The 17,705-nt window shown below is 35.5% G+C and overlaps 2 protein-coding genes across 2 annotated transcripts; one reads left to right on the plus strand and one right to left on the minus strand.

The window, feature by feature from the left end:
* Positions 1 to 6,753: 6,753 nt before the first annotated feature.
* Positions 6,754 to 10,409, minus strand: LOC119980143 (polyvinylalcohol dehydrogenase-like). The gene is made up of 4 exons (XM_038822805.1): positions 10,299 to 10,409; positions 9,291 to 9,754; positions 7,464 to 8,064; positions 6,754 to 7,302 (listed from the first exon to the last, which is right to left on the minus strand). Exons 1-4 carry the CDS (start codon positions 10,398 to 10,400, stop codon positions 6,844 to 6,846), a joined length of 1,626 nt encoding a protein of 541 aa, XP_038678733.1. The 5' UTR covers positions 10,401 to 10,409; the 3' UTR covers positions 6,754 to 6,843.
* Positions 10,410 to 14,786: 4,377 nt separating this feature from the next.
* LOC119980146 (galactose mutarotase-like) lies at positions 14,787 to 17,373 on the plus strand. The gene is made up of 5 exons (XM_038822808.1): positions 14,787 to 15,245; positions 15,333 to 15,382; positions 16,010 to 16,133; positions 16,286 to 16,393; positions 16,540 to 17,373. Exons 1-5 carry the CDS (start codon positions 15,065 to 15,067, stop codon positions 17,157 to 17,159), a joined length of 1,083 nt encoding a protein of 360 aa, XP_038678736.1. The 5' UTR covers positions 14,787 to 15,064; the 3' UTR covers positions 17,160 to 17,373.
* Positions 17,374 to 17,705: the final 332 nt, after the last annotated feature.

Here is a 17,705-nt window from a genome sequence, read left to right on the forward strand (position 1 = left end):
TAACTTATATAGAAGTACTAGTGGCAAGGCTGTTGCCCAAGCTAGCTAGATAGGATTAAATATTGATCATCAATAATTCATGTATGAATGTGCCTAGTAGGCGCCTCAATGGATTAACATATCCAGCTCAAAGTCAACTAAAGATTTCTTGTAAGAATGTCAATATATATATATATATATATTAATAATGTTAGGTAGTCCATATAGTGATAGTCCATGGGAGCCCAAGTTTTTTAAACGAAATTCTAAAACGTTTTAACTCTTAAAATATATGTTTGATTTTTAAAAAAATTACATATTCGGAATGAGCGCATAAAGTTCTTTCTAATAAGATCCATTGTCGATGAGTTTTATCGGGTGGATCTTAATTCCATTATTTTTTTCAATGGAATTTCAAAAACAATGGATTCAAAACTAAAATAATGAATTCTAGATTGTGCTTTAAAAAAATAATGGAATGTATATTAAAACAATAAATTTTGGATAATGAATTATGAGATAAAATAGTGGAATAAAGCTATTCCGTTGATTAAATCAATGAAATAAATATGTTGAGCTCCCATGAGCTACCAAACTGATGGGCTACATGTGTAATTTTTCTATATATATATATATATATATATATATATATATTTTGAGTACAAGTACAAACACAATATACGACACACCACCAGATCAAGCCTCTAAAAGTACAGGTGTCAACAGGCCCCACGCAGGAGGCACAAATCAAGCCCACGTAGGGGCAGACGAAGCCCACACACCTCCTTGTAAATATTCGGAGGAGGTGAGACTAGAACCCATGACCTCAGTCAAAGACATGCAAAGTCATTGCCACTCAACCAATGGCTCATTTGCTATATATATATATATATATATATATATATATATAGTGTGTGTGTGTGTATTGATGAAAATGTATTTATATAGTTGAGGATAGAAAACAAAAGAATTCAAACTTTACACGATATATAGGATGTAAGAATCTAAAATTGAGAAGATATATACAACAATATATATAGAGGAATTCTCTTATGAAGTCCTAAAGTGATGTTATAAAATAAGGTCCTAACTTTTAAGAATCAAAACATTTTTGTTAAAATTTAAATATATTGTTGGGTTCGTAAAACTGATCAAAACACAAATATATTCTTTTTTCAGATTTTAAAAAAATATTTTGAACCCCAAAAGTAAACCTTAAAAGGTAGGATCTCATCTTAAGGCCTCATGAAAGAATTCCTATATATATATATATATATATTCAAACTACGAAAATTATGGACATCTCCGGGTCTTTGGGTGTGCCCATAGATGATGTGTATGAAGATTGACCAACATCCGCCTAACAAGCAAACATGGAGGAAGAACACTTACTGTAGGTTTTAATAATATATATATATATATATATATATCTAAAATTTGGCAACTTCAAATATGGATATATGACTTTCTTGTTATAGTTTACTATGTATATTTTATTGAATACATATATTCCCTTTGTGGTGGAAGGTAAATCTTGGGTACAAACTCAAAGGAAAGGAAAATATATTTTCATTTTTTTTATTGATACAAACTCAAAGATGTTTTTTTATATCTCCTTCATGTTCAGTGATGGATGCTCCTCGATACCTCGAGACGTTTTGGTCACTTGGTGTTCCAGAGGCTATTCCTTTTTTATAAGCGAGACGATTCTCGAGGCTATTCCTATTAGGCTATATCGAGGAGTATTGGCTGAGGTGACATCTGGGTCGGCCAAGATGCTCCCCAACCCGATCTCCTCTTCTTAAATTCCGTGATGACACATGTCAATGTCTCACTGAAGGGGTGCTTTTGGTATTATCAGGCTTAGAATCTTTATATGGAGATTTGCATTTTTTAATTTATTCGTGGGTAAGAGCAATTGCAACAATGTTAATTTAGGGGGCATGGATGGAGAAAAGGTGAATTTTGATGGGCCATGAAAGAAAAAAATGCTATGAGAGCAATTGCAATGATATTTTTTTACTGGAGCCAACAAAATATATTGAGATATGTGTTTTGCTGATGTGGCTGGACCAATAAAATGTATTGGTACAATGATGCAATTTTGATGGTCCATAAAATATATTTTTTACAATACTTTTAGCAGAGAGATGATGAGATTGATGGAGAGAATCTGTAAAGTGAGTCTCAAATATGATAAAAGAAAGCCAACATATGGGCAAATCAAGTTCCATGCTACACCACTTGGCCCAACAAAAATAACCTAGTAAAATGTCACTGCTAGATAGGATTAAATATTGTATGAATTCATATACGAATGTGCCTAGTAGATCATATATGCGCGTCAATGGATTAACATATCCAGCTCAAAGTCAACTAAAGATTCTTGTAAGAACGTCAATAAAATTTGGTTATATATATAGTCTCTACATTGATGAATATAGGATTCTCCTATGCGGATACCCCGTAAATATATTAACTTACGCACCTCAATCTCACCATTGATTTGAAATACGTGGGACCCAAAACAATGAGTTTCACTTGTCATTTCATTTTTGAAAACACTTAAAAAGTGAAGTACGTAACTTATTAAATTGCGGAGGTCAACACTTGAGATTTTCTGTTCATGAATATATATGCATCTATAGTTGAGGATAGAAAGCAAAAGAATTCAAACTTGACGCAATAAATAGGATCGATGCGAGAATCTAAAATCAATATATATATATTCAAACTATGAAAATTATGGACATGTCCGGGTCTTTGGGTGTGCCCCCATCACCATGTATGATGTATATGGAGATTGACCAACCTCCACCTTACAAGTGAGCCATTAGTTGAACCACAATCATATTGTATGTAAGGGATCATCCACCTATTAAGTCGTGGATTCGAATCCTACCCCTCCCCAAACCCTTGTTTAAAAAAAATCCTCCTAACAAGCAAACATGGAGGAAAAACACTTATTGTAGGTTTTAATAAGAAATATATCTCTCAAATTGGCTATGATAACGAGCAAAATCCTACCGACTCCTTAACTGTTCGGTATTGGTAGCTTAATTCAATTCTGCTTCAGTATTGGCAACTTAATTCTGCAGACGTCTCAATTGATCTGACTAGGGATTAGGAGGTTGTTGTTCTATCTCTGCACATGTAAAAAAGTGAGCTTTGAGGTCCCTGAGCTGTATCTCAGGGGGACGCTTTGACGCTCAAGTTAGATCAGTAGGCAACAAGGCTAGTGAGTCTGCTTAGTGCTTAGAGTTCTCTTTTTAACTAGTAGTGAATAGCAGGGGCGAAGCCAAGAATTGATGATGGGGTGGACTGATATAGATTTATTAGAGTGGAGGTCCACCTTTTATATGAATTTTGAATTATTGATTGTCCTTGATCATGGAGGAAATTTCTAGGGATGAATCCTCTAAAGATCTCTTTTAGATCTCATTCATGTTCGGTGATGGATGCTCCTTGGTATCCCAAGGTGTTTTGGTCACTTGGGTTCCCGTGGTAATTCCTCTTTTTTGATAAGCGAGGCCATTCCTGTTAGGCTATAATGACGAATACAGGTTGAGATGACATCTGGGTTGGCCGAGATATTCCCCAGCCTGATCTCCTCTTCTTCAATTCCCATGATGACACATGTCAGTGTCTCATTGAAGGGGTATTTTTGGTATTATCAGGCTGAGAACCTTAACGTGGAGGGTTGCATTTCCGAATTTATTCGTGGCTAACTCATTGGAAGTTAAATTTAATCTTGGTTTGCCAAACAAAAAGGAATTATTGACCAAACTATTAACCAAGGTGAACCCAACCCTAATTAAGTTTTTGTCAATCAACGCAATTTGACAAATCAACTCATTTATCGTCCACAAAAGGAATTATTGATGTAGGACATGTTTCGTATTATTTACTCAATTATTAGGAAATTTTCTTATTGTGTTATTAATAATTTTATTTTTAGTTGTTAATAGAAATTTTAGTCAAATTAGTATTTCCAATCTTATAATTAGTACTTTTTGGTAAAAAATGACATGTAGGCCATGGCTTTGGTAGCCCATTGCAGCCCAAGTCTAGGTGGCATGTCCAGTCAGCAATCTTATGTGAATAAATTTTAAATTTTAAAAATTAAACACAAATATTCTCTCTCATCTTCTTCATCCTCACATTTTCTCCTTCTCTCCTCTCTCTCCTCTTTTTGGTGACTATCCGACCACCGACCTGCCGACCTGAAGCGTCGGATCACCATGACTCATCCTCAATCTTCGTTTGCTGCCAACAACCACCTATTTCGTTGGAATCTCGCCTTGGAGTTGCGGCAAACGAAACTTTTAGAGCTCGATCCGGCCACCATAGGCCACCCCTCCGTTAACCACCACTACCGTTGAACTTGCATTGACGAGCTCCACATGTTTCAACCATTGGGTGACTGAAATAGCTGCTGGAAAGTGAAAACCGATTTGTAACTTGGTTGTAATCCAGTTTTGTACCATTAATCAGGTATTTTTTTTATTTTTCCTTTACGTTCTAATGTATAGATGATTTTATTTCAGAATCTATTAATTTTGGTGTCATTCTACTGGTTTTAATCTGAGACAGATGGTTATTTCATTGTCTTTTATGGTTATTCCACTGGTTTCAATCTGAGACAGATGATTATTCCATGGTTTTTTATGGTTATTCCACTGGTTTTAATATCAGATAGATTGTTATTCTATTGTTTTTAATATCAAACAAATAGTTTTTCCATTGTTTTTAATATTAGACAGATTATTATTCCATTAATTTGATGTCATTCCACTATTTTTCCAATGATTTAAAACAATGATTTAGCTATTTTTTGGTTTCTAATTTCATTTCATTGATTTTTGATTGAGTGTTGATAAATGATTTTTTTATGGATTTCAGTTACGATATGGTGGTTAATAATGAAGATATTATGTTGGTCAATGAATGAGGTCGTGATAGGTTATTATAACAACAACACTAAAGTGATTGAACGAATAAACAATGTAATTCAAATAAATCTCAATGGATTTGAAGTAAAAAATAATGATTTACTTATTCCACTATTTTAAGTTAATGAAATAAGCATTGCTTTGGGATGAAATTGAGTGGAATAACTTATTCCACTGTTTTAATGTAGTGAAATAACCATTGGTCTGAGACAAAATTGAAAGGAATAAGTTATTCCACTGTTTTAATTCATGGAATAAACATAGGTCTAAGCCGAAATTCATTGTTTTTTGATAGCACAATACATAATTCATTGTTTTTTAAAAGCATAGTACATAATCCATTGTTTTTTGAAAACACAGTTTAGAATCAATTGTTTTTTTTGAAAGCACGGTTCAAAATTCATTATTTTTTTGAAGTACAAGTTCATAATTCATTGTTTTGAGTCTAGAATCAAATATTTTTTAAACTAGAATCAATTGTTTTTAGTCTAGAATATACTTTTTGAAATTCCATTGTTTTCGAAAACAAGGGAATTACGATCCGCCCGATAAAACCCATCGACAATGGATATTGTTAGAAAGAGTTTTATGCACTGATTCCAAATATGTAATCTTTTTTCCTAAATCTAATATTTATTTTGAGAGTTAAAACTTTTTAAAATTTTGTTTAAGAAAGAGAAAAAAAAAATCATATTACAAGATTGACATGTCACATGATGAGTCAGTGTGTCGCATGAGATTGGGCTACGTGGGCTATCACTATATGGACTACCTAGCACTATTGCTTTTTGGTAGTTTCATATCTATAAGGGTTTTATAATTTTTGTATTTATATGGCTGTAAGTCGTCAGGCTACATAATATTTGAATCATTGAAATAAAATAAGTCTACGTTATTTTGAGGTTTCTCTCAAGCTTCCTTGGTGGATTCCACGTTATGTTGGCTTAGTCGTGAACTGGTTAATCAATCCGTACTTCCACACCGCGTCAATTATTGACTAGACTATTAACCAAGGTGAACCCAACCCTAATTAACCATACGTAGGTGATCTGCTGTGGTTGGAATTGCTTTTGATACAATCCAGTTCACTTGAGTTTAGCACGAGTAAAACCAAATGTTTTAGTCCTGGTAAGTCTGAGATTTTGATAAAAAACCGGTGAATTGGACAATGTGTCCGAACAGTCAGGGTGGTGTCTGGACATCTCTGCTGGAAATCAAGGCAGAACATCTACGGGCAAAATTTTAAGACTAGGTGTCTGGACAGCTCTGTGAGGCATCTAGACGGGGTGTCGGGGTTACACTATTTTAGTATAAATAGGGGATTTGTTTCTAGGTTTTTAACCCTAATTCCAATTGTTTGTTTCTCTGAGTTTTGAGAGGCGGCTAAGAGTTCATCTAAATTTTTCTTCCAAATAAGAGACCCATCTGATGCTTTGACTGCATATATGTTCCCATTGCAACTTGGAAAATAAATTACACCATTGAATTGAAGATTGCTGTAGTTGCACTTACATCTTTGCCTGCATAAAACTCCCACTTCAATTTTAGCTTGGAAGTTGTTGTGGGGCTTATCTTTGTTTCCTTGTCAGCATATCTTCTATTGCGCAAGTCTCCACCATGGTTTATCTAGTTCTGTGTTGTACGTAGCAACATATGGATATGGATATGGATATGCAATCACTGCGCTCACAAACGCATAGAAAGATAACAATAAGACTGATATGGTTTCTCCATGAGAAGCCATGGGAAATGGAAATTCTAGTGTTGGTACATATATGATTAACTAACTTCAGCAAAAGACATCGTAACTCTCTTATTATTATTATTATTATTATTATTCTTAAAGAAGTAAAATCATTAGTTTTGGCTAAATGACATTTTTCTTTTCAATTATATATGTAGCTGTAGATCTTCAATAGACACAGAAAGCATAGAGCGAGGTACCACTTGTGTAGGATGGATTAAGAAATCCCAAACTAACTTTATATCCGTTTCCAACATATGCACAACCATCGCTCACCGATATCCCTCCATATACTGTAGCTCCCGTTTTGTATGACCAAAGAATTTTTCCAGTTATGGCATTCATGGCATATACTGATCCTTCTCTGAATGTTGAACCAGAAAAAACAACACCATTGGCCACCGTTACAGGCCCATTAGTGCCGGCGTTGTTGGGATCGGCTGTAGACCAGAGGATTTGGCCGCTGCGAGCATCCATTGCCACCCATCCACCACCATTTGTGATTCTGTTGGATGGCTTGAGAGTAAAATTGTTGCGATTTGAATTCACTAGGTTTGTGTACACCCTCTTTTCATCCGTGGCCGCTCCCCAGGTTCCTCCCCCGGCCATACCACCAGGTCCAACTTCCTACATTTGTAATAATATATCAGTTTAAACTGTTAGGAATGGTCTGACTTAGCTAAGTTAAAACCCATGTCGGATGTCTAAGGACAACTTGCATGGTGTTGTTCTTGATTATAAGAAAAATAATTTGATATCACAAATTAATGAGTAGTGAAGTGACTTACTGTAGACCAAATGAGGCTGCCATTGTCACGATCCAATGCCCAAGCAAAGCCACTCTTTTGAACAGCAACAACAATGTCTTTCATCCTTCCATGAACAAACACACTCAACATCATTGGTGCCTCACCAAAATCAGCATCTGGGTTGGGTCCAGGCGGACAATTAGGGGTCGAAAGATTGTTACAGGCGAAAAACCAAACATCGTACCCTCCAAGTTGACGATACCATCTAATCTTTCCAGTCTCCAATTCAAGAGCCAGAATTGAGTTTGAGTGATTTTCAGGCTCAATGCACTCATCCGGCTGAGTCGGACTGGTTTGATTGTTCTGCCTTTCTTGACATTCAGTCACATTTTCCGGTGCAGAGTAGAGGTTTCCGGTGGCAATGTACACAAGGTTTCTATTGATGTCAATTGATGGACTACTACCCCAAATTGCTGCTCCTGCATATCCTCCTCTCCGGCCTTGATTACTAGGAAGCATGTAGGCTTGCCATATAATCCCACCCGTCCGGACATCTAGTTTGGCTAAGCTGCCGATGAATGTGCAACATTGTTCAATGGTTGCACCTTCTTCTAGAGATGAAGTACCCACGTAGAAACCCCTGATAAATAAAATATAAATATATATGAATGAGAATTACAAAGATTGTCATGTTAACTGCAAGACAAAAGCAAAAAGATAGGTATAGGGTACACAATAAACGAAATTATTACACTCAAGTCACTAGTTGAAGTAATAAGAATGTTTTGTATTGTCTTGGTGATCAGAGTTCGACCCGTTTCAAAAAATAAACGAAACTATTGACTTAGTTATATGATTAATTACTTGACTTACAACGATTGATAATTATGAGATAATCCAGAAAAAAAAGAGTCAATGGATCTAACAGAAATCAATTTAGGTTTAATTTTGAAATGGTCCAAGTCGCAAAAGTTGAATTTCTAGCTATGATGTAATAACACTTTTATATAAAACATCATTACATTCAATACACATATATTAGAGTCATCACTACATCATTATATGTAGAAGATTCATCATTTCTATTGATTTATACCTTCATTTGTATGTAAAGAAATATATATTTCATTTGTAGACCCTCCCAAGAAAGTCAAAAATCCGACTCATAAGTGTCAATATTGAAATCTCATTTCGGTTAGACATAACCCAAACAGGTGATTTATAAACGAAACTCAATTTCTCTCACATTATAGATGCGTCTTCATAGGCGTAAGTACCAATAACGACAGTCTATAAAGTACAAATCCGTGCGTGTTTGTGGCCAAGAGTGGACAAAAACTAATTACATGCTAAATATATATATATAATATTTTTCTCACATGTAAGCAAAAGCGTGAACCAACTTTGTCAACTTGTTTTTTAACCATGGATGTGGCGAGTCTCATAGCAAATGTGTGGCCTCAATCCACTTTTATTGTTGGTTCACACTTTTGATTTACATGTAATAATTGCTATATATATATATATGAAAATTCTCAGGTGTGAGATCATTCATTTGGTGTAAGTGTGGCCCCAAGCGTGATGGGGCCCACACATGAATGGTGTTAGATAGATCCCGCATCTGAGTCTTCTTAGATATATATATAAGCATGAATTAATGTGAGAATTGATATAACAATTATCCTATGCGCACTTAAAATACACACATATGTTTTCACCGTTGATTTTAAACATGTGGGACTTAAAGTTGTGTGTCCCACTTGTCATTTCACTTATCCACACTCTTAAAAAGTAGTGCGTAATTTAATTTCGTAAAAGAGAATTTCTGTATATATATATATTAACGATGATGAAGAAAATACTAACCCGTTGTAATAAGTTCCGGACATGGTGACAAGACTTGAAGGATGTTTGTCAAGTTGGGTCATCCAGACAAGCTTCCCTGTTAATATTTCAAGAGCAATAACAACACAAGGTGCATATAATCCAACAATAACAAGGTCTTCTGCTATTGTCGGAGTTGATCTTGATACCGTCGAATTCACTCCCCGAATAAAACCGGGTGCATTAATCCCAGTAACTTCAGACACATTTTTCTTCCAAACAAGGGATCCATCCGATGCTTTAACCGCGTAGATGTTCCCGTTCCAGCTCGGAAAATATAAGGTACCATTGAAGATTGCTGGTGTAGCAGTAATATCTCTGCCTGCATAGAACTCCCACTTCAGTTTTAGCTTTGAAGCTGTAATAGGGTTTATCTTTGTTTCCTTGTCTGCATATCTTCTGTTCTTCAAGTCCCCACCATGATTTAGCCAGTTTTGTGAATTTTTCTGTTCAAATTAAACCAATTAGCAACTCCATATATATATATATATATATATATATATATATTAAATTTTGTACATGTTACATTTATCTGTTAAAAGAGTGTGTGCGCAACAAAACCACGGAGGAATTGGCTATATCTCTGGGTTTAAGGCGGATGATACCAAAATCGGGAGTCCAAACCAGTTGGGAATATGTGGTTTTCCTGGTTTCATGAGTATGCCCACTTCAGGGAGAGGTTTGGAGCCACATTTCATGCACATGTTTTCCTGGTTTCGTGGGTCTGCTCACTTCCGGGAGGGGTTAGGAGCCACATTTCACCCGCATGGGTTTCTGCCCAATCTTACCCGTCATCAATGTGGTACAGGCTGTTAAGACGTTCAGAGGTTTATGACCACTTAACTATTCAAAAGACATGCTAATGGGGTGGTTCCTCAGTTGAAAAAAGAAAAGAAGAGAAGAGAAGAGTGTGTATGAAAACAGATCAAACTTCAGGAGATCATGCGCGTGTATATCAATATACAAGTGTTTGATAAGAGAGAAACTTACCCAAGGAACTGGATTGGCTGTGATGTTGGTAGGATAATACATGGATAGGAAGAGGACAATGATAAGTGTATAACTACTAATGTGACATCTATAAGAAGCCATATTGTTAGTTTTTATCACAAATTTGTATATTTGAAAGTAAAAACCTTCATTCCTTGTCTAACTTATATAGAAGTAGCAAGGCTGTTGCCCAAGCTAGCTAGATAGGATTAAATATTGATCATCGATAATTCATGTATGAATGTGCCTAGTAGGCGCGTCAATGGATAACATATCCGGCTCAAAGTCAACTAAAGATTTAAAGCAAGAATGTCAATATAAAATTTATATATATATATATATATATCAATAGTGTTAGGTAGCTCATATAGTGGTAGTCCATGGAAGTCCAAGTCTCTTAAACGAAATTCTAAAACATTTTAACTCTCAAAATACATGTTAGATTTTTTAAAAAAAAATTACATATTCTGAATCAGTGCATAAAACTCTTTCTAACAAGATCCATTGTCGAAGAGCTTTATCGGGTGGATCTTAATTCCATTGTTTTTTTCAATGGAATTTCAAAAATAATGGATTCAAAACTAAAATAATGAATTCTAGATTGTGCTTTAAAAACAATGGAATATATATTAAAACAATAAATTTTGGACAATGAATTCTAGGATAAAATAGTGGAATAAAGTTATTTCGTTGATTAAATCAGAATAAACATGTTGAGCTCACATGGGCTACCAAACTGATGGGCTACATATGTCATTTTTCTATATATATATATATATATAGTGTGTGTGTGTATTGATGAAAATGTATGTATATAGTTGAGGATAGAAAACAAAAGAATTCAAACTTTACACGATATATAGGATGTACGAGTCTAAAATTGAGAAGATATATAGAAAAAAATATACAGAGGAATTCTCTTATGAGGTCCTGAAGTGAGGTTATAAAATAAGGTCCTAACTTTTAGGGATCAAAACATTTTTGTTAAAATTTGGAAAAAATATATTTGTATTTTCATCGGTCTTACGAACCCAACAACATATTTTTTTGTTCAAAACATAAATCAAATTCAACATAAAAAGTGTATGATAATTCTAAATCGTTGGATATAAAACAAAAGACATTTCATACATTTTTCAGGTTGTATTTGATTTTTGTTTGGAACAAAAAATATATGGTTGGGTTCGTAAAACTGATCAAAAGACAAATATATTTTTTTCATATTTTAAAAAAATGTTTTAAACCTTAAAAGTGAATCTTAAAAGTTAAGACCTCATTTTAGAACCTCATTTTAAGATTTCATGAGAGAGTTGATATATATATATATATATATTCAAACTATGAAAATTATGTACATCTCCGGGTCTTTGGGTGTGCCCATGGATGATGAATATGAAGATTGACCAACATCCACCTAACAAGCAAACATGGAGGAAGAATACTTATTGTAGGTTTTAATAATATATATATATATATATATATATCTCAAATTTGGCAACTTCAAAGATGGATATATGACTTTCTTGTTATAGTTTACTATGTATATTTTATTGAATACATATATTCCTTTTGTGGTGGAAGGTAAATCTTGGTTACAAACTCAAAGGAAAGGAAAATATATTTTCATTTTTTTATTGATACATGAATTAACACGTTACCTAAGAAAGTAAACATGCCCTTCAAAATTCGATAGATTCGTGTATATAATGTGTTGAAATTCGATTGTGAATCCTTTATTGAGAGGTAATAGTATGTCATTGGTAGTGATGACGGGAAAAATCGGACTGAATCCTTGCCTGTTTGATAACTGACAGCTCAGGGGACACTACGACGCTCAAGTTAGATCGATAGCCAACAAGACTAGTGAAACTGCTCAGTGTTCAGAGTTCTCTGTTTAGCTAGTAGTGAATAGTAGGGGTGACAAAACTCTGTCTGATCCGAATGACCGAATTTGTTCTATATGGATTAAACCAAGTTCGGACATAAGTTATATGTCCGAATTCTAGGTCCAAACATAAAATTTTGTTTGGTTTAAAACTGTGTCAAAGTCCAAACACATAAAACTTGTCTAGTTTAGTTGTCCAGACCCTAACCTGGATTAACTTATTGTACAATTTACTTGTCTGAATTTAAGCCAATCCAGGTGTGGACAATTAAGTACTTCTGAAATCCAACTCGGGTTCGGGTTCGGACATGTAAATATTTCTTAAGCACGTGATGTTGTCTGACCTGAAACCAATTTCTTGTGATCCCCTACTGAATAGTGAGAGTGGAGGTCCCCATTTATATGAATTTTGAATTACTGATAGTCCTTGATTATGGAGGAGATTTTTCTAGGGATGAATCCACTGAAGATCTCTTTTAGATCTCCTTCATGTTCAGTTATGGATGCTCCTCGATACCCCGAGAAGTTTTGGTCACTTGGGGTTCCGAGGCTATTCCTTTTTTATAAGCGAGACCATTCTCGAGGCTATTCTTGTTAGGCTATACCAAGGAGTATAGGCTGAGGTGACATCTGGGTTGGCCAAGATGCTCCCTAGCCCGATCTCCTCTTCTTCAATTCCGTGATGACACATCTCAATGTCCACTGAAGGGGTGCTTTTGGTATTATCAGGCTTAGAATCTTGATATGGAGAGTTGCATTTTTGAATTTATTCGTGGGTAAGAGCAATTGCAACAATGTTAATTTAGGGGGCATGAATGGAGAAAAGGTGAATTTTGATGGGTCATGAAAGAAAATAATGCTATGACAATGGCATTTTGCCAGTCTCTTTTTGTTGGACCAAGCATGGGGGCAATGACTTTGGTTGGCCCCCATGTTGGCTTGCTTGTCGAGGAGCCCCACATCAAACACACTCACATTTACCGGATGAGAGCTGCTGGAATCATTTAAGCTGATTCCATAAACACAAATCGTCGGATGCATTGGATGTATAGTTGTCATATTCAATGCATTGGGGGCTGAAAATGCATCCAACGGTTTAGATCTATGGAATCAGCTGGAATGATTTCAGCCTCCTATCCTCACATTTACACCAAAATCAATATTGAACCCTGCCCTATTACACTAAAAATATAATCAACAAATCTACTTCATTGTACTAATACATTTTGTTGGCCCAGCTACATAAATATTACACATCTCCCACTACATCCCTAACAAAAAAAAATAACATTGCAAATGCTCTAACGCATTGGAAGTCAAAATTTAATCTTGGTTTGCCTGACAAAAGGAATGATTGACCAGACTATTAACTGAGGTGAAACCCAAGCCTAATTAAGTTTTCGTCAATCCGAGCAATTTGACAAATTATGTCATTTATAGTCCAACTAAAATGGTTGATAATTAAGTATAGATTTGGTCAAATGTTTGTAGATATGCGATCTTACTTACTAAATCTTTGCAACCAACGAGCAGTGGTTCGATTGACAATCGACTAGGTTAGGCACATGTGTGCTCAAAGTTCGATTCCAATAAGAAGTAAATTTCTCAAAGGTTTTTAAAAAAAAACTAAATATTTGCATAATTTAAATATTGGACTGAACTATTCAAATTTCAAAGATATTAAGGCCCTTAATTGGATAATAGCCTATCCCTGGATGGCCTTGTGCATCTAGGTCCAGGTCCTCCCCCATTGTAAATGGTCCATAAGAACGACTTTCTACTTCGTTGGTCCAGTTCAATTAAATGGGCCTTCTTCAATTACTTGAGATGGTAGTCCACTTTAGCCCAAAAAGTCATGATCTGCGGGGTTGGATCCATCTACATGTATTTAAATTTTAGACCACTTGTTCTTTTCTTATATTTTAGATGTGGGATTTTTTAATGTGAGTTTTTCGCCAACTAGGGCTATAAAGCGGTTGGTTTGATCGATTTTTACCTATATTTTCAGACTGCCAAAATTTCTATCTTTAAAAATACGAAAATCGTGGACTGTCGATCATTTTACGATTTCAGTCATCACCGACCAATCGATTTTGGTCGGTTTCTCGGTTTCCATTTTCCTCTAAAATTTTTGTAAACATTTATAATGACAATAAAATTTTAAAACTCCAGGACCATCAGTGAAGTCAAATGATGTTTTTAAAATAACGAAGATTCGCATCATGAAGCAGAAATTAAAGGCCTAACCTTACAAGTCTTGATGAGGATAAGATTTTCAATTTTTCTAACATGTGGGTGGGTTTGACCATATGACTTAAAGATCTTTACAAACTTGGGATCAGCATTGAAAATGGGAAATGCAGACAAATACAAACAACTAATTAATCACAATCAATCAATTAGGAATCTTATCGCATTGCGCATTTTTTCTAACGGGAAAAGATATTCGAACCTTAATCACTTTATGATACACTATCTTTGTCATTATAATTAGTGGCTACGGTGTTATCACATATTGTGCTCTGACTTTGTAAAAATCACTCTCTTTGTAAATAACTTTAATTAGTATTAAGTAATCGATTTGTATCCAAAAAGCTCTCATCTTTCTAATATGTTTGTGACAACCCATTTGTGAGATCCAGACATACTCCATACTGGTCCTGGCTGATAAAAACGACCAAACCTGTTGTAAATAAGTGATGAATGAAGACTAGATAAAAAACAGAGACGGCAAAACCGGCTAATGCTGGCCTGCTCAGTTGATCATCATTATCTGCTTCCCTGTATTACCCGATAAGTGTCTCCCTCTCACTTTCTAATATAGTCATCCAGACATCGTATATATTATCTCTTCTGAATCTCAGACAAAAAACCCAGAAATATGGCTAAAACACAGTTCTCTGTTCTGCTTTGTTTAAGCATTGTTGTGGGTATTGGGTTTCTCAGTGGTTCTTGGGCTAAAGAGATTGTTGGGATTTATGAGCTCAAGAAGGGGAATTTCTCCGTCAAGTTCACCAACTGGGGTGCTACTATCATGTCCCTCGTTGTCCCTGACAAGCATGGTAAGATTTGAGATCCAATGGTGGTGTCTTCTGGGTTTAAGTATTCTCTCTCTCTTTTTTAAAATGTTTTTTGTGATACTTGTGCAGGAAAGCTAGCAGATGTTGTTCTTGGATATGATAAAGTCAAGATCTACAAGGTGAGTTTTTTTTTTTTCTTGTCTAGATTTGGAGCTGAGATCAAACCCACTTTCTTCCAAAGATCCACAGTCACCCTCTTTTTCTGGCGCAGACAAGCTAACAGACAGAAAGGTTACTCTTGAAACTCTCCAGTTTCAATAATTGAGGAAAATTAAACTGAAAAAGGTTTATCTTCTCTTTGAAATTGCATTATGGACTGTGCCAAAACCTTCTTTTTTTTTATGGAAATGTATATTTTGACTCAATATCAGGCAAATGTTGGCAATGCCTTAGTTTCATGTGAAGCTGAAGTGTCTTTCATGGTTGAGTTCAGTCCATAATTCCTTAGCAGTGTTACAGATCATGTGTATGTTGCATTCTGGGATCTCTCTCAGTTTTCATCTACTGCTGTATGCATAGAGGATAGAATCAAGTTTTCTGGGTTTTGGCATTCATGGATTTTCTTTAACCCATCTTTGTTTTTCAGTTGTAAATGAATCCTTGCTTTAACTGATGGAAGCATGAACCCTCATGCAATGCACACACCTTGTTAATGTGCTCATAATTTTATTGTACTTGATTCTTCTATTTGCTCATTCCTAATAGATATTGAGTTACGGTTCTTTTCTTCTGGTTTGCTGGTGCAGAATGATTCAGTATACTTTGGAGCCATTGTTGGACGGGTTGCCAATAGAATTGCGGGTGCTCAATTCACTCTAGATGGAAAACACTATAAACTAGTAGCTAATGAAGGAAAAAACATGCTTCATGGTAAACTAGATATCTGTTCTTTTTTTCCTTTTGGCTATGGAGTACACTACATGCCTTATTAACTCGAAACTTTCTTTGTGAAATTTTCTGAAAATTGCATCCAATTCTTCTAAGAGTTATCTTCTGCTGCTGATTTTCTTTATGTATTTCAGGTGGTCCAAAGGGATTTTCTGATGTTGTTTGGGAAGTGAAGCAGCATATTAATGAAGGTCAAGCTCCTCGTATTGTCTTCGCCTATCGCAGCTTTGATGGTGAAGAAGGTTGGTGTATTCTACTCTACTCCATCCTTCGATATATACACATTACACACTTTACACACACACACGCATATATATATATATATATATATATATATATATATATGTAATGGGATATTAGTCGAATCAAAATTGTTTTATCTTTGCAGGATTCCCAGGTAATCTCCATGTCACTGTGGCCTACACCATACTCAAAGACAACCAGTTGAACATAGAGATGAAAGCCAAAGCTCTAAACAAGGCCACACCAGTGAATCTAGCCCAACACGCGTACTGGAACCTCGGTGGCCACGACAGTGGTGATGTCCTGTCTCAAGTAATTCAGATCTTTGCATCACATTATACACCTGTTGATAGCAAGCTTATTCCGACTGGTAAAGTTGTATCGGTGAAAGGCACACCATACGATTTCCTTGAACCCTATGCCATCAAAAGCAAGATCGACAAGCTTCCTAATGGTTATGATATAAACTACGCGCTTAATGGTGGTTCGAGCCACAAGTTGAGTACAACAGCTATCGTGTACGATAAGAAGTCGGGAAGGAAGATGGAGCTGTTGACGAATCAACCAGGCGTGCAGTTCTATACAGGAAACTATCTGCAGGACGTAAAGGGAAAACATGGAGCTGTATATCAAGCTCATGCAGGACTATGTTTGGAGACTCAAGGGTTCCCTGATGCAGTGAATCACCCCAACTTCCCTTCACAGATAGTGAGACCTGGACACACTTACAAGCATCATATGCTGTTCAAGTTTTCAACTCATTAGGCCACCAAACATTCCGGGTTTGGTCAATTAAATACGTTAGAAATCCAATTCGGGCTTAGGTCCATACATGAAAATATTTCATAAATAAGTGATGTTGTTCGACCTGAAACTATTTTTTGCCACCCCTATGGTGCAGAGAGAATGAGGTCGAAGCTTACAAACGAGAGTTAATGAAATAACGCTGAAATTGTTGGGTGTGGAGTTAAACTTGCAACCTCCCCTCATTTGCAAGGAGTTACTCCAGTCAACTTCATCATCCCAACAAAAACTTCTTTATTGAGCAAATGCAATATGCATTTGGGTTGCATTTGGGTTTGAAATTCGAAGCTAAATTAGATGCAATAGCACATGCACTATTGGATTCAATGTATTGCAAGCGATTAGCACTCTCAAATCCATTTTTTCCTGCCTCTTTTACACTTCTCAATCAAAAGTTGAATGAGCAAAAAACCTACTTATAATGAGAGCTAGAAATGGAGTGCAAGAGAGCAAATATGGAAATCCTTCAATGTAATATAATATAATGGGATTGTACGTTTTTTTTTT

Source organism: Tripterygium wilfordii, chromosome 15 (assembly GCF_013401445.1).
Source record: "Tripterygium wilfordii isolate XIE 37 chromosome 15, ASM1340144v1, whole genome shotgun sequence".
NCBI lineage: Eukaryota > Viridiplantae > Streptophyta > Magnoliopsida > Celastrales > Celastraceae > Tripterygium > Tripterygium wilfordii.

Bases quoted from the DNA above. Each gene is read 5' to 3' on its own strand.
- LOC119980143 (XM_038822805.1), bottom strand. From the start codon at position 10,400: ATGGCTTCTTATAGATGTCACATTAGTAGTTATACACTTATCATTGTC. The intron at 9,755-10,298 runs GTAAGTTTCTCT...TAATTTGAACAG, and splicing joins CAGCCAATCCAGTTCCTTGG to AAAAATTCACAAAACTGGCT. The intron at 7,303-7,463 runs GTAAGTCACTTC...TTACAAATGTAG, and splicing joins GCAGCCTCATTTGGTCTACA to GAAGTTGGACCTGGTGGTAT.
- LOC119980146 (XM_038822808.1), top strand. From the start codon at position 15,065: ATGGCTAAAACACAGTTCTCTGTTCTGCTTTGTTTAAGCATTGTTGTG. The intron at 15,246-15,332 runs GTAAGATTTGAG...ATACTTGTGCAG, and splicing joins CGTTGTCCCTGACAAGCATG to GAAAGCTAGCAGATGTTGTT. The intron at 16,394-16,539 runs GTTGGTGTATTC...TTATCTTTGCAG, and splicing joins CAGCTTTGATGGTGAAGAAG to GATTCCCAGGTAATCTCCAT.